Source organism: Dama dama, chromosome 15 (genome assembly GCF_033118175.1).
Source record: "Dama dama isolate Ldn47 chromosome 15, ASM3311817v1, whole genome shotgun sequence".
Classification (NCBI taxonomy): domain Eukaryota; kingdom Metazoa; phylum Chordata; class Mammalia; order Artiodactyla; family Cervidae; genus Dama; species Dama dama.
The window spans coordinates 53,929,207-53,945,893 of NC_083695.1; the positions used below are offsets into that span (position 1 = coordinate 53,929,207).

The 16,687-nt window shown below is 35.0% G+C and overlaps 1 protein-coding gene across 2 annotated transcripts in view; it reads right to left on the minus strand.

Annotated features, from left to right (window-relative positions):
• Positions 1–3,177: 3,177 nt before the first annotated feature.
• Positions 3,178–16,687, minus strand: part of PRKG1 (protein kinase cGMP-dependent 1) — a 1,349,869-nt gene continuing 1,336,359 nt past the window's right edge. For both annotated transcript variants that reach the window (XM_061162077.1, XM_061162076.1), the window contains exons 15-18: positions 10,528–10,650; positions 10,379–10,441; positions 9,088–9,154; positions 3,178–7,614 (exon numbers count right to left, since the gene is read on the minus strand). In XM_061162077.1, the coding sequence (XP_061018060.1) occupies positions 7,516–7,614; positions 9,088–9,154; positions 10,379–10,441; positions 10,528–10,650 (352 nt within the window). In that variant the 3' untranslated portion in view covers positions 3,178–7,515. The remainder of the gene's footprint in view (positions 7,615–9,087; positions 9,155–10,378; positions 10,442–10,527; positions 10,651–16,687) is intronic.

A 16,687-nucleotide genomic window follows, 5' to 3' on the forward strand; every position in this document is an offset into this window, starting at 1 on the left:
ATACCAGAAGTGGTGTAAATTCATCTTTCAGTTTTTTAAATCAAGATATGGATGTACTGATCTCCACAGTGACTCTACCAGTTTCCATTCCCACCAACAGTGTAAGGTTTTCTTTTCTCTACACCCTGTCTAGCATTTGTTTGTAGATTTTTTGATAATGGCCTTTCTGGCCAGTGTGAAGTGGTACCTTGTAGTTTTGATTTACATTTCTCTACCAATAAGCAAGGTTCCTTAAAAAACTAGATATAGAATTCCCATATGACCCAGCAATCCCACTACTGGGCATATACCCTGAGAAAACCCTAACTCAAAAAGACATATGTACCCCAATGTTCATTGCAGCATTATTTACAATAGCCAGGACATGAGCGCTACCTGGATGTCCAGCAACAGATGAATGAATAAAGAAGATGTGGTCCATATACAAAATGGAGTTGTTAGCCATAAAAGGGAATGAAACTGAGTTAGCTGTAGTAATGTGGATGAACTTAGAGCCTGTCATACATAGTGAATTAAGTCAGAAAAAAAAATATCATATATTAACACACACACACGTGTATATATGGACTCTAAAACAATGGTACTGATGAACCATTTGCAGGGCAAGAATAGAGGCGCAGACATAGAGAATGGACTTGTGAACACAGAGTGGGAAGGAGTGGGGGGGTGAACTGAGAGAGTAGCATTAACATATATACATGACCAGGTGTAAAATAGATAGCTAGCAGGAAGCTGCTTTATAGCAGAGGGAGCTCAGCTCCCTGTGATGACCTAGAGGGATGGAGCGAGGGGGCAGGAGGGAGACTAAACAGGAAGGGGACACACACATACATAGGGCTGATTGACGTTGTACAGCAGAAACTAACACAAAATTGTGAATCAGTTGTATTGCAATAGAAGTGCTTAACAACACACACACGCAAAAGATGTGTATTATTCCATTACAAAAATAATTTATTAGTAATAAACTATTTGAATATGGAAAATGGAAAGGACATCTATATAGGTAGAATATAAATATTATTTAACATTTTTGAGGTTATTTAATAGGTTTAGACTTCAATGACTCTTTGTTAATTTTTTCTTTCCTCCGTGATCCTACCATTCCCATGGGCCATATTTTCCTGCATTTCTTCCATAAATGCATATAAATGTTTCCATCTGAAAAAGCTAAGGTAGGAGCTTGTTATAAATTAAGATTACTGGACTGTACCTCAAAATAACTGGATAATGCTGGCAATTTATGTTTTTTTGCCATATTTCCTTCAGATATTTTATGACACTGATGTTTGGAAAACATTGTCCTAGAATATATATCTTCAGCCTGTCTATTAATTTTTATGAACTCTGTGGCCAGACTTTGTGGCTTATAGGGACACCTTGGTCTTTTCCTTTTTTTTCCTCTTTTTTTTTTTTTCATGAGACTGAGACTTAACCTGTTTGTCTTTGCATATTGGCATATGGATGAATTTGTCTTTTGCTTCATACATTCATCTTGGGTGAGAAACAATTGCTACTATTTTATCAAATTATAGTCCTTTTGAATTAGGAGAAATATGGAATACAGAAGAAAACTGTGAAAAGAACTCTTGGAAAAGAATATAAGCATTGTGACTCCTATATTATATATGTAACACATTCAGGGTTATAATTGTGAATGTTAGGTAGGTCTGCAAACATAATGTGATCATCTTGGATGATCACACTACTAATTCATTCATCTCAAATTTAGTATCGATTCTTATCATTGTAGTCAAAATAAGTGTTCAGTTGTTTGTTTCAATTGCAGTTAACGTACAGGATGTGACTGGCATGGATGCAACATCCTCTTCTTCCAATTCCATTAATGATAATGAGGATTGATCTGTGTGCCTCTGCAAAAACTGTGTGATTAGTACAAAGAAAATAATTTTCTGGGATCAAAGAAGATCATTCTTAGAAAAGTATATGAAAATAATAGAACTTAAAAATGGTGAATACTAAAAACTGACAGTTCAGTTCTGTTTGTAGGAAAAAATGAAATTATTGAATGTGCTATAGTGACACAGTATTTTTTAAGTTTTTTTCTGGGGAGGGCCTGTCTAAGAGAGCTAATTTCTAGTTTTCATTACGAAGCGGTTTCAATTCACCGTCACTGATAATAATGATGTCAACAAGCCAAAGGCAGTTAGATTAAATGAAACTTTATGTTCCAACCAGTTTTAATTTGTGTATCATTCAGTAATGTAGCAAGAATGTTCACCAGAGCTTTGAAGAGTTGACTTTTTGATCATATTTTTCTTTAAATCTGTATTCTTTATGCATGTAAAGTTTAACAGAGGGATCAGGGACAAAGATCCATGAGGTTACTTTTCATATTAAATAATTCCCTCCTAGCATGTCTTATATTCTTGCTTCTTTGATTGTGTGCCTAGTTCAAGCTTCCCAGGTGGTGCTAGTGTTAAAGAACTTGCCTGGCAATGCAGGATACATAAGAGTAGCAGGTTAGGTCCCTGGGTCGGGAAGACACCCTGGATGAGGGCAGGCCAACCCACTCCAGTATTCTTGCCTGGAGAATTCCATGGACAGAAGAGCCTGGCAGGCTACAGTCCATAGGGTCACAAAGAGTTGGACACTCCTGAAGCGACTTAGCATGCATGCACTCAGTCTAGTTGAAGAATTTGAGTGGGGGTAGCCCCAAAAAGAGTGTATGGTAGTATTGGTGATAGTGGTGGTGTGGTAGTTGTGTACAGAAAAGTGCTAAGTGTGACACTGGATGGCCTAATGTTAACCTTATTGAATTCTTTAAGCCAATCTGTTGGATTACTTTTGTACTAGACCAGGCTTCCCTGGTGTCTCAGTGGTAAAGAATCTGCCTGCAATGCACGAGATGCGGGTTCGATCCCTGGGTTCCGAAGATCCCCTGGAGAAGGAAATGGCAACTCACTCCAGTGTTCTTGCCTGGAAAATCCCATGGACAGGGGCGCCTGGCAGGCTACAGTCCATGGAGTTGCAAAAGAGTTGGACACAACTTAGCAACTAAACAATAAATAATATATCACTTTTTGTAGGACATTTGATTTATAAGTATTTTCTACAATGTTATAGGGACATTCTACAAAAGTACTACATGGTATTTCAGTTTTAATACACCAATTCTGCCCTTGGACTCTTGTCTGAAATGAAACATCGACTAAGTTCAAAAGTAATTATTTTTTTATTTCAACTCTATAAAGTATACAACAGGCACTCGGCAATTACAGCTGCAGGAAAAATACAGAGCAAATCAAAGCAGGTTAAGTTTATGAAAAAGTTTTTAATCTACATCAAAAGAGTGCAAGTGGTCAGTGACCACTGGATGACGGTTGCTGCATTCTGACTAACAAAGGACTCTTTCATGTAGAACAAATTGTAAGGGGACAATCAAATAACCATAGCTATAAGAATACAAAAGAACTGACCAGTTGTAAAAACATCATACATTGAAATAAATTTGATAGATGATGCTTCAAGAAATGTCCCTTTACTCGGAAAGTCCAAACCTCTGAGTCACTGTCCTGTCCCAGAGCTGTCTGTTGATGCAAGGGCAGATAAAGAGGAGGGCTAACAACACACTTTCAACGTTTAGCTTTCTAGGTCTGTTGAAAACTTGCCTTATAAGTGATTTGCATATACAAGAACTCAGAGGAAGCATCCTGTTTTGTTGAGTGGTGCACTTTGTTCATCATTGGTTTCATGATGAGGCTTGGTTAGCAGTCATTTTTTCCAATTTTTCTTTTGAGTTGGATGGTTTTTCACAGAGTCTAAAAAAGGAGATTTCATAACTTGACTGCACTAATTTTTTTTTTAAACTGAATCCGCACAACTTAGCAAAACAGGAATACCTGTATACAGACTGATAGAATGTCATATATTAATTTGACCTGCACATACATTTATACATTTCACAGAAATGACGCTGTATCTCATTAACAGATACACAGCTCTGGTACATTGAACAGAAATAAGAGAACGACTTCATCATTTCTGTAATTCATCAATATTATATAATAAAGGCTTATAAATTGTCAGCAGAAAGAACTGTAAAACGCAGCAAGCTAAGAAAGGACGACGTTTTGAGGTGTGTTTGTCTTTGTCATGCAGCATAACACCAAATTTCTTTTTTTAATAGGATGCCATGAATTTAAGGCACTTGCAACAATGCCAGATAGCCAGGTCATGTTCTAAACTATGGGACGGATGAATAACAGTACAGTTGACAGAATTTTCAATAATACTGACAATCAGGACATTAATTCAAGTCTACTTGGACCTAAAAACTTTATTCCATACAAATTAAATGAAATAATAATGCTGTGAAACACTAAAAAAAGTTATATGTACCACAAAATATCACACAAAAATATCTATTTACATAAATATTTGTCTGTGGTCCTATTGTGAAAGAAAACATCGTTATGGAGAATGCACAAATCACCTCTACTGTATGAAATCGGTTCTAATAGCCTTATTTTCATGGTAGCTGACTTCTTTAAGTTCACCATCAGTTCAGTCTTTTAGAAATAAAACAGGAAAAATTCAGTAGTTGAATTTATATAGTATGCATGTGTGCTTCACATGCATATCCCATAATTTTAGGTAAAAATTATGATTTGTAAAGAATATAATAAAAATTAATTTGTTTTAAATGGCATGTGGATCTGATTCCTAAAGAAGGTAGAAACATAAAAATCATTCATAGCAAATTTCCAAAAATCATTTTTCCTAATGTAGTCAATCTATCTCAAGTATAATGATGTTCCTTTCCTTGGCAGTTTTCAGTTTTCCTGTGAGTCAGGACACACACAAAGCCCTTATATCCCATACTTGAAATATTAACAAGAAAGTCAGTTAATAGATCAAACAAGTTGGCACTATTCTAACTTATTTGGATGTTCTTGTAAGAAATAAGAAGGGGCATGAAAAATCCAGAAATAAAGTGAGATGTGCTTTGTGAAGCCAACCATGAATTTTAGCCCTAGTGTCCTCATTAAGACAAGATTTAAATCCTTAAAATTCATTGTTGAACATTAGATGAATGTTTTCTCTTAGTAACTCTTGTAAGATGTAGTTCACCTGTATTTTTTTGGTGATTGCTTTAGACAGCCTAATGCAGTGCCACAAGTGAAATGAACAAAGATGCGGTAACAAGTGGCAGAAATGACCCACAGTTACATTATGCTGAATGCCACGTCTTCCTTCCCCACAAAACTTGAACATATTGGTTGTCTTAGACTTGAACCATAGTTCCAAACCCAGAGTAAGTGCTAATTTCTGGGGCTATTGGGATATTTTAAAAGTTGCAGGAGAAGATTCTCTTATCTAAAATGACTGGATAAATTTCATTTTCTAGCAAACCTTTAGCATGCCTAAACCACCGTCTTTAAAAAAAAAAAAAATCACTGAACATTGACTGTAATGTTGTAATTATATATTTTTAAAAGCTCAAATTAAAAGCAATATTAAACTTCTGAAGTAGCATTAATAGCTGGATTTTAGATTGATATGTTTAATAATGTTTTGTAAAACCTGTAGAAGAAGGTATCTTGAGGAACAATTTTGAGAAATTATTAAGAGAGGGAAAAATCCAATCATACGAGAATAATAATATCTTAAGATCAAAATTTAAAATTTATTGTAATTACTTATAATATGCCCTTAGTGCTTTTGTTTTCCAAATGTTTCTTAGATTGTTGTTTTGATAATATATCATATTCTAAAGTCGTGATGTGAAAAATTTCAAACAAAAATCATAATATATGCCTTCTTGAATACTATATAATGATCTAGTTGGACATATGTTTTATAGAAATGTCTACATTTGATTGAGTTTTTAAAACAAAAAAGCAAACCTCTATTTAATATGCCATATTCACATAGTTTCAAATCAGGATAACAGCTTGTAAAATTACACATTTGTCTAAGGAGGTATAATGCTAGTTGGCTCTGCTACTTAGGACAGCTAATAGTTGTCAACTGGCCTGCCAACAAAGGACTCTTTGCCGATTCTTTTCTCTATGAAATCAATTTGTTATTTTCAAACCTAATCTTTTCCTAGCTAGTATGATATTTCAGATTTGTAATATTTCTGTTCTATTTAGCTCTAATTTACTTTTAAGATAACAGGTTCCTGTTTCTCTCTCTCTCCTTCCTTCCTCCTTTCACATGTTAATAGACGCACATTGCCATGGACAAAAAGGTAATCTCACACCTGGCCAGGTTCTTCTCTTGTTCCTGACCTCATAAAGTTAAGGTTTCTCATCTGGTGAATCAATGGTTTTGTGCTTTCTTTTCTTTTTTGGTTCAGGCCTAAGACAGGAAGCTAGTTCAAATACATTTTTAGTCACCTTTCTCCCTCAACCCTAGACTATGTTGTATAAGTGAAATCTGACAGGAGTTTGGTTTGATAACTTGAGTGAAAATGCTTGATTCTCTGGCTACACATATAATGATTAGAATTTGTGTTGTCTGTTCAGACACTGACATTTACAGATGAAAGATATACATAGCACCTATATAGTTTTTTATTTTTTTGGATGGATCTTAATCCCTCTCCACCCCACCCTATCGTAAGGGTTTATTTTTATAAAAGGGAATATTTTAAGCCTCAGTTTGAGGGTGTGTTAGGTAACAAATAAAAACCAATTGGCTGCTAGTCATTTATTTCCAGGACCATCTTTAAGCACACTGTTTTAAAAAATATGAAATGGTTTGTGAATTGCTTTTTTCTCCCACTCTGTCATACCAATTTATCAAAAAGAAATGAATAGATATATCATGCATGTTGATTTTTCTTCAGTCCTCTGTGAAAACGCATATATACCTGCTATGAAATTTCTCAGCAGAATCCATAGCAGTTGTGCTTTTATCATACCAATTTTTAAAATCTGTCAGAAAGGAAAGGTAACATTCAGTCTTGTCATCAGCACTACTGGGAAATAAAATCATGAAACTTCTAGCACTGTTTTGACATGACCTCTGTGACCAACAGATGCGTGGTCCTCTTGTGTACGGTATATACACTGGCTTGCAGTAACAGAACCGACAACCCTCACTTGAAGAAAGGGAAGAGTCCAGTTTTTGTACCATAGTAATCTATCGTACCCAATATATTATTTTTTGATCTTCTTGATAATTCTAGCAAGGTACTGACTCTTTTACTAGATTGAAGTGTTTCTTACAGTCTTTCAAATTATAATCAGAGCAAAGCAAGATCATTGCAACAATGGAGAACATCTCTTTACTGGTGAAAGGCTTTGCTTCAGGACCACCATGTCAACTGCTATATTTAGGTTCAAACAGAAAACATGTAAAGAGCACTATTGTCATCTAAGCAATAAGTCCTAATGCCACTGTAGTTAGTTACTGGAGCAGCATCGATCAAAGGCATCATGGTGACCCCGAGCACTCATCTTCTCTCTTTCCTTCAGGTTTGCTGGCAGCTGTGTCTTAGAAAAAGCTGTCTTCAGCAAGGCAGAAGCAGGTAAGAGAAATACATTAGAAGTCTATGTCCCATCCCGAGTTGTCGTCAGGTGGCGGTTCGTCATTGTCCTCAGGGAAACTGTCAAAATTGCTTGTGTCTGTGGGTGATGCAACCTGTAAACAAGAGCATTAGTGGAATTGCAAGCTAGATTTTTTAAAGCATTCTTTATTCACTCCTTATTCAGTGGTTCTTTTTGGCATGTCTACCATGAGCAGGGTTTGTCCTTTGTATTGAGGATTACAGTGGTGAATAAAAATAGGTATAGTTTTTGCCCTTCTAGAGTTTACACTCTAGGAAAGAATAAGTGGTGTGATCAAAAGAAATAATTACAAAACATCTCTGTAAACTCTTACACGTTTACTGGCAGTTCAATATGCAGAGCATAAATAAAAGTGGTGAAGAAGCAGACTTTAATTTCTCTCATACTCTATAATATTTAGAACTTCATATTCTATTTTATATATTTATATACATATATATATTCCTCCATTTAATACTACTGTTGCATAAAAGGAGACCCCTGGTGAGTATAAGTTAGGATACTTTAGGCTTTTATTTGCCTCTTAAAGTTTCTTATCTGCCTTTGTTCTAAAAAGAAAACTTCATGAATGCAGTTAACATCTGTACTTTGCTTTGTTTGTGAATAAATATAAATATAAGCATATAAATTAAAATAATAAGTACAGCAATTGTTTCTGTATTAAGAAGTGATCTTAAATTAGTCCAAGAAAAAGGATGTATATAAATGAAAAGATCAGGAGTGCAAAGCAGCCCTCTCCTCATTAGTTAAGACTGAACACATTTTATTAGATAGATGCTGTATTGAATAAAAATATAAATGCAGTCAACTGATACCTATTTCAGGTTAACACAGTGTAAACATTTAGTTCACTCCGTGGGCTAGTAGTTTAACAAAACACCTGATATATTAGAAGAGAATGTCTTTCTTTTAGAGCCTGATCAAACAATAAAAGAAAAGAACTGTGCTTAGGAATACTTCAAAGAACTATGGGGGCAGGGGAGGAGGAAGTATGTGGAGCATAAATGAAATGATATTGGCCAGGAAGTGAAAGCTGTTGAAACTGGTAGTTGAACTGTTGTCTAAACCCAACAAAAAACCACAGCAGGGAACGTTGTGATGTGGCCCATTTGGATTGGACTCTTGGAGACAACGCCTGGTGGAGTCATAAACGGAAGGTAAGAATAACAGATTATCCTAACTCATCTAAGTATACTCAAGTACACACTACAGAACTTATTGCATCTTGTATAGAGAGAACATGAATGTGCAGAAATTTAAAATAATTTATGAATATGACTAAATAAGGTTGTGAATATATTCTTGGGCAAAGATGTATAAAGTTTTTATAGTATGTGGAAAAAGAGATTCATTATACTCTTCTGTCAACACTTGTATATTTAACACATTATAAGTTTGGTTTTTAGAAGATGTCATTATGTTAATCTGGTATTTCTCCTATATTTTAAGCTGATCATAGGATAAAAATTTTGAAATAGCAGATCTTTGATGACTCACAAATACCTTCATGTGTATCACACAATTACAAGCTGGAAAGTTTACTTACACTTGGTATTATAGGAGGTGTCAAGGTGCCTTTTCTTAAGCCTTCCCAATTAAAGCCCTCAAACCATCTAAAAAAGGAAAAAGTAGATAGTTAAAGGCATTTTACCTCAGCTAAAGCCTTCTCAAAACAACTTATATGATGTCCATGACTGATGGAAAACAGGTAAGCAAACATTTTCATTATGAGAATGTTTTCTATTTAATTGCAGATTTTAAATGTTAGCTTATTAAGTGGAATGCATTTTTTTAAATCTAATTGTCAAAATTTTAAAGGCCAATTAGCAATTGCTTTTTATTCTAGTTATTTCAGTCATGACCTTGTTCCAAGATGATCATTATAACTTAATAAATGCCATAATATGCTTGGCCCTGTACCCTACAGGTTGTTATTTTAAGAAGGTAGAATCAGGGAATGAAATGTCAGGATGGAAAATTATCCTTCCAATTTTGTCACTGGGCAGCCTCAGTTAATTAACCTTTTCACATCACTGTCTTGGTCTCTATGTATCCATATCTCATTTTCTTTCTTTCTTTTTTTTGGTATAATGAAGGTACTTTAAGTATGGCTTTTCTGTGCAAATGGGGACCAAATATCACAAAGGTTTTTGTTGTTGTTGTTGTCTTTGAAAGGTTTCATCATTAGCAAATGATTACATGAAATTCCTGCGGGCTTTTTAGACATTCATAGGTATTCTGGTAAACGCCTTCCTTTGGTAGGGATGTGCATTTCCTGTGCATGTTACAGAAACCAATAGGGAAAGACCAACATGATCTTGGTTTAGCTTTAGAGCAATCAATCAACATGGGTAAGGTTTAATATTTAAGATGCTGCTATTGTTTTAAAAAATGACTGTACTCTGTACTTTTTTCCACTGTCATAGCATCCGATTAGGAAATGGTTGGAAAAATATGTTTTAGTTTTAGTTAAAGAAATGAGGCATGATATATGGTGGCATACTTTTGTTTTTAATATTCTGGTAGAGAATAGAATTTCAGAATTAAAAATATATATTTGTTTTTCATGCTGGAGAGGAAAGGTCCTAATTAGTAGGAGTTGGGAAAAACTAAATTCAGTGAATCTGTTGTTTAGAATGTCACAGGGTCAGATGTGTCTAAATAAAGTCCTTGAGACAAAACTAGAAAGATCTTAAATAACAAGGCTAACTAGTTTGCCTGTCTCATTGGATGCTCCTATAAACTAGTCATATCAGTTATATAACCATGAACTTAAAAACATCAGCCTCAGGAAATATTCTCTGAACTCTTAAACCTTAAGTTATAAGAACACTTACTTGTGCTTTTGAATGTCTTTCACTCCGTTTTTCAAATTCCCTAATCTTTCTGATGGATTATCCCTAAAAATAAAATAATAATTGTTAAAAAAAAAATCTATTTTTTTAAAGGCCCATAATGGGAAAAACAATGTGGTTGAAATGCTCACCTGCATAGTTTTTTAATTAAATTAGCAGCATTTTTGGCAATCTTCTTTGGAAATTCTATCATGTCAATCCCCCTCAATATGATGTTATAGGTTTTCATAGGATCTGGGCCTGAGAAAGGTGGGCTGCAAGAATGACAGATATGAAAAGAGAGATAGTATTTAGTTTTCTAAACAAGAAAAGTTACAGTGTTATAACAACAACTCCACAAATGACATCAGTTCTTATTTGGAGACATATATTAATAGGGGTAGTGGAATGAAACTTGATTAATAGTAAAATGGTGTAGAAACCTTGCCAAGCAAATCATTTAGCAAAACCCTTAAATGGGTCAGGTTTGTCCACTGTTCCCCTCATTTCTTTTTTAGTGCCGATGACTAACCCCTCTTGCTGTCCTTAGTCATTCAGAAAGCCTCTTCTAATTAATTTTTGGCCCTTTCTCACATTTGCAAGCTCACTGATTACACTTGAAGTCCAACATCATTAGAATGGGCTACAGGAACATCACTGATATGACCCCATCTTATGTCATTTCTACCCTCACTCACTGGGATCCAGGCATACCAGTCTTCTTTCTGCTCCTCTGAAGGACCAAACACTCTCCCACCTCAGGGCACTGTTCATTTTGCCTGAAAGTTTCTTCCCAGGCCTCCTGGTTAATACCTCACTTATGAAGTCTTAGCTTAAGTGTTATGATGCTTACTCAAAAAGGCCTACTGTGACCAATCTAATACAGCCAATCATATAACCATTACCAACTAACATCATGTAATGATCTAGTACCAGAACTTAAAGTTAGATTCACCTATCATACTGTCTTATAGAACTGTGTTTTTTGCCACTTATTGTGCTTTGTAACTACTTCATTTTGGTATTTGTTTTATACCCATCTTCCCTTCCAGTTCCATGCTGGTACTCCCAGAGTCTGGGGGAATGCAGAGCACAGAGTAAGTTGTCAGGAAATATTTGTTGAACTAATACTCCTACCTGATAGTGCTCCTCCTATCCTTTTCTCCTTCTTTATCAGCCTTCAGAGGTAACCTAAGACCTCCTCTTTGTAGTAGCCAATCCCTCTTAACCAAATCTTTTGGTGTATTTACCTCTCCATCCTTGGACTGTGGCTTTGTGCTTGGCTCAGGGAATACAGACGTGACTAAAGTCAACTCCTTCCACCACATTTCCCAAGTTCAGAAATAATTATGATGTGACTTGATAGCTGATTTCCTTGGAAATTATTCTAATACAGTGTTTATTCATATTTCTTGGGGGAAGACATTTTATGGATTATTTTCTGTCTGTCATATTTATTAATAGCAGTTCAAATTATTTCCTTCTACTGAGAAAGCTGAAAATAGTGAATTACTTAAAAAGGGATGGATAGTATCTGCCTTAAGTTTTGTGTCCCTATTTTCTGTAGCAAGTACTTTTAAAAAAATATTTTATAATTGGAGTATAGCAGATTGACAAGGCTGTGACAGCTTCAGGTGGACAGCATTGGGATTCAGCCACATGTATCCATTCTCCCCCACAAATCCCCTCGCATCCAGACTGCCACATGACATTGGGCAGAATTCCCTGTGCTATACAGTAGGACCTTGTTGGTCATCCATTTTAAATGTAGTAGTGTGTACATATTAGTTAAAAACTGCCTAACTATCCCTTTCCCCCAGGGCTTTCCCCCGGCCACCATAAGTTTGTTCTGTAAATCTGTGAGTCTGTTTCTGTTTTGTAAATAAGTTCATTTGTATATTTTCTTTCTTTCTTCCACATACAAGGGATGTCATGATATTTCTCCTTCTCTAATTTCGCTCAGTATGAAAGTCTCTAAGTCCATCCATGTGGCTGCAAATGGCATTACTTCATTCTTTTTATGGCTGAGTAATATTCCATTGTATATATTCACTGCAGCTGCTGCTTTATCCATTCATCTGCTGATGGACATTTAGGTTGCTTCCGTGTCCTGGCTATTGTAAGCAGTGCTGCAGTGAACACTGGGGTGCAAGTATCCTTTCTGACCATGGTTTTATCTGGATATAGGTCCAGGAGTGAGACTGCAGGGTCCTATGGTAGCTCTATTTTTAGTTTTTTAAGGAACATCCATACTGTTCTTCATAGCGACTGTGCCAATTTACATTTCTACCAGTAGTGTAGGAGAATTCCTTTCTTTCTACATTCTCTCCAGCATTTATTTGTGGATTTTTTGATGATATCCATTTTGACTGGTGTGTGGTGATACTTCATTATAGTTTGGATTTGCATTTCTCTAATAGTGATAGTGAACATCTTTTTATGTGATTTTTGGCCATCTATATGTCGTCTTTTAAGAAATGTCTATTTAGGTCTTCTGCCCATTTTTTGATTGGGTTGTTTTGATGATGTTAAACTTCATGAGCTGTTTGTAAATTTTGAAGACTAAATCCCTTGTTGGGCACATCATTTGCAAATAACTTCTCCCAATCTGTGGGTTGTCTTTTCATTTTATTTCCTTAGCTTTCCAGTTTAAGTAGGTCCCATGTGTTTATCTCTAGCTTTATTCCCATTATTCTGTGAGATGGATCAAAAAAGATATTGTTTCAATTTATGTCAAAGAGTGTTTTGGACTTAATGTTTTCCTCTAGGAGCTTTATAGTGTCCAGTCTCACACTTAAGTCTTTAATCCATTTTGGGCTTATTTTTGTGTAATAAGTATTTTCTGTTTACTTTGTCATTAACTGTTACCTGTCAGTTTAAACCACTTTTTATAATGTATTAACATTCAGTTCTATTTAGTATTCTCCTAGAATTTAAGGATGTTCTCTTTATATAATGTTATGGTTGGATATTCTCTTTGCTCTCAAGGTAACTTGCCAGATTTTATTTTCACTAAAAAATGAAGGACCACCACATCTTGGATTTATTGTTAACAATTTCATGTTTTTTCTAACTTATATTTTTGCTTTTGTATTCATCTTAGAAAAACAGGGCTTCCCTTGTGGCTCAGCTGGTAAAGAATCCACCTGCAATACAGGAGACCTGAGTTCAGTCCCTGAGTTGGGAAGATCCCCTGGGGAAGGGAAAGGTTACCCACTCTGGTATTCTGGCTTAGAGAAGTCCATAGACTGGACTATACAGTCCATGGGGGTCAAAAAGAACTGGACATGACTGAGCAACTTTCATTAGAAAGACAACAAAAATCATTTATTAAAGGTGACTTTTGTTGTTTCTGCCAGTCATGTATGTTTTGTCCAAGCTATTCATGCAGTGCGTGAAACATATAAAATTACTTAAAAGTAAAAATCACCCAATGACCTTAAATAATAATAGATACTTACAGATATAATTTCATACATTTCTCTATGTAGATGGAGAGACCTACAAGATTATTATATATCCATTCTTTTCAAAATTAAAAAAAAACTATTCAATTTAATTTTTCTTGAAGTTAACATGAGGATAAAACTGAAAGAAATGCTCAATTTCAATATGTATTTGTTCACCAACAATATTAATTCCTAAACGTCTCTTAAATTAAGAAAACGTTTTTTGCTCAGAAATAAACTCACACACCTATGGTCAATCTACAATAGACAAGGCAAGAATAAAGACAGTCTCTAAAAAATATGGTACTGTGGAGACTAGACAGCTATGTGTAAAGCTAGAATACTCTCTAACACCATACACAAAACTCAAAGATCTAACTGTAATGTTGGATACAATAAAACTCTAGGAGGAAAACATGCAGCTCTGTATCACAAAAACAAACATTCCCACATTTGATTGGGTTAAGACCTACACAGACCTTAGAAAAATAAATTCTAAACTACATTGAGGTATTACCTCACACTGGTCAGAATGGCCATCATCAAAAAAATCTAGAAAAAACATGCTGGAGACAGTATGGAGCAAAGGGAACCAGCCCTCCTACACTGTTGGTGGGAATGTAAATTGGTGTAGCCACTAAGGAAAATATTATAGACGTTTCTTAAAAAGCTAAAAATAGAGTTGCCATATGACCCAGCAATCACTCTCCTGGGCATATATATCCAGAGAAAACTCTTAACTGGAAAAGATACGTGCACCCCAATGTTCATAGCAGCATTATTTACAATAGCTAAGACATGTAAATAACCTAAATGTCTGTCAGCAGAAGGGTAAAGAAGATGTGGTACATACATTCTATAAAATGGAATATTCCTCAATGATAAAAAAGAACAAAATAATGGCATTTGTAGCAACATTGATGTACCTAGAGACTGTCATATTGAGTGAAGTAAGTCAGAGGAAGACAAATATTGTATATCACTCATATATGGATTCTAATTTTTTTTTAAAAAGAAACAAATGAGCTTATTTATAAAATAGAAGCTGACTTACAGATACTGAAAATAAACTTATGGTTACCAAAGGGGAAACATAGCAAGGAGGAGTAAATCAGAAGCTTGGGATGAACAAACACACTGCTGTATATAAGCTAGATAACCATCAAGGACCTACAGTATAGCATGGGGAACTCTACTCAATATTCTGTGATAACCTATATTAGAAATAATCTGAAAAAGAGCAGGTTTGTGTGTAATTAAACCACTTTGCTTTATACCTGAAACTAACACAACATTGTAAATCAACTATACTCCAATACAATTAAAATACAAAAGAAAAAATGTTTTAAAAACTGACTTTGGAGTTTTTTCTTTTATAATGACATAATTCAATCGTAAAAAATACTTAAGATTCCTAATTGTGAATGATGACAAATAAGTATGCCTGTAGTTTTTCTTACCTTCTCTCTCCCACCTGAAACTTTTAAGATTGTCAAAGATTTTAATGTTTCCATCTGCTTAATAACCAGTTATTTTGATTCATCTCTTAGTTGACTTGGTCATACAGTAGTGTTGCCAAGAAAGGCCTGGGATACCCACCATTATTTATTGTCTTTATATTTTAAGAATAACTTAATCTTGTACAATTAGTTGTTATACTCTGTCTCTCTCAGAACTACATCGTTCTTGATATTCCATCTTTTGACATTGAAGGTACTACTGAGAAGGTTGAGGCCAACTTTAATTCAGTCCCATCCCATATATAAAATGCTTTTGTAGCTTAGAGACCCATATGATTATGTTGTTATTTCTATCACTGAAGCTAGCAAATTACGCTAGGACACATGGTGGTGTATTACTCTGAATCTTTTTCCCCATGGTCACTGCCGAACAAAAGGATCCCCTGAGTCAAGTCTGTGTCATGGGTTTTCTGTTACCTAATTGAGTATGTTTTCTATCACATTTGTATTCATCCCTTCATATACATAGCGGACAGAGGAACCGGGCAGTTCATGAGGTCAGAAAGAGTTGGGGACATGACCTAGTGACTGAACACCTTCATATACATAGTTGTTTTTCCTGTTTCCTTTGACTTCTGTATCTTCTTTCTGTAACAATTTATATATCCTTTTTTTTTTTCTTCTTTTCCATTATTTTCCCTAAGTCTGTTTACTCTCTCCCTGGTTGGGTTTTAATTGCTATTATTCTATTTTCTGTTGCTTATATATGATTTTATGTCGCTTGTAATCTGATTTTCAGCTTTGTACTGTCCCTGAACTCTGCAGGTTTACAACTTTTGTCATCTATGAACATTCAGGTATCTTTGAAGATTTTTTTTTTTTTTTAAAGAGATCATGCTTAACAGCCACAGAGAAATTCTAGATCAGTTTGTCTGAACTCTTCCTATGTTTCTTTGAATTATTTCTCCTGTATATTATTTAGCTACCTTTGCCTATGTATCTTTCATCTAAAATTAACAGAAAATATCAATAAAGTCTATTAATTTGAAGTCAACATAAGTGTTTCAAGAGTAGTGATATACACTGTCCCCAGGTGAAATAAAAAACCACCACATAACTATTCCTGGCAATGGTAGTACTAGGAGTAGCTGTTAGCATTAATGAAGTGCTTCTTATGTTCTAGACTTTCTAAGTACTTCATAGATTCATTGTATCTTCATAACCGTGAGACCAAAAGTGCCATCTTTCTCATTTTCACTATAGCTACTAGTTTTTCATAAGTAATTCGTTACACCACATGCTTCTTCTTAGATCTGAATTATTGGAATGATCTTCAAACTAGCTTCCCCATCCTTCCAATTTGCTCTACACATTACCACTAGATTGTTTTTCTTAAATACTGT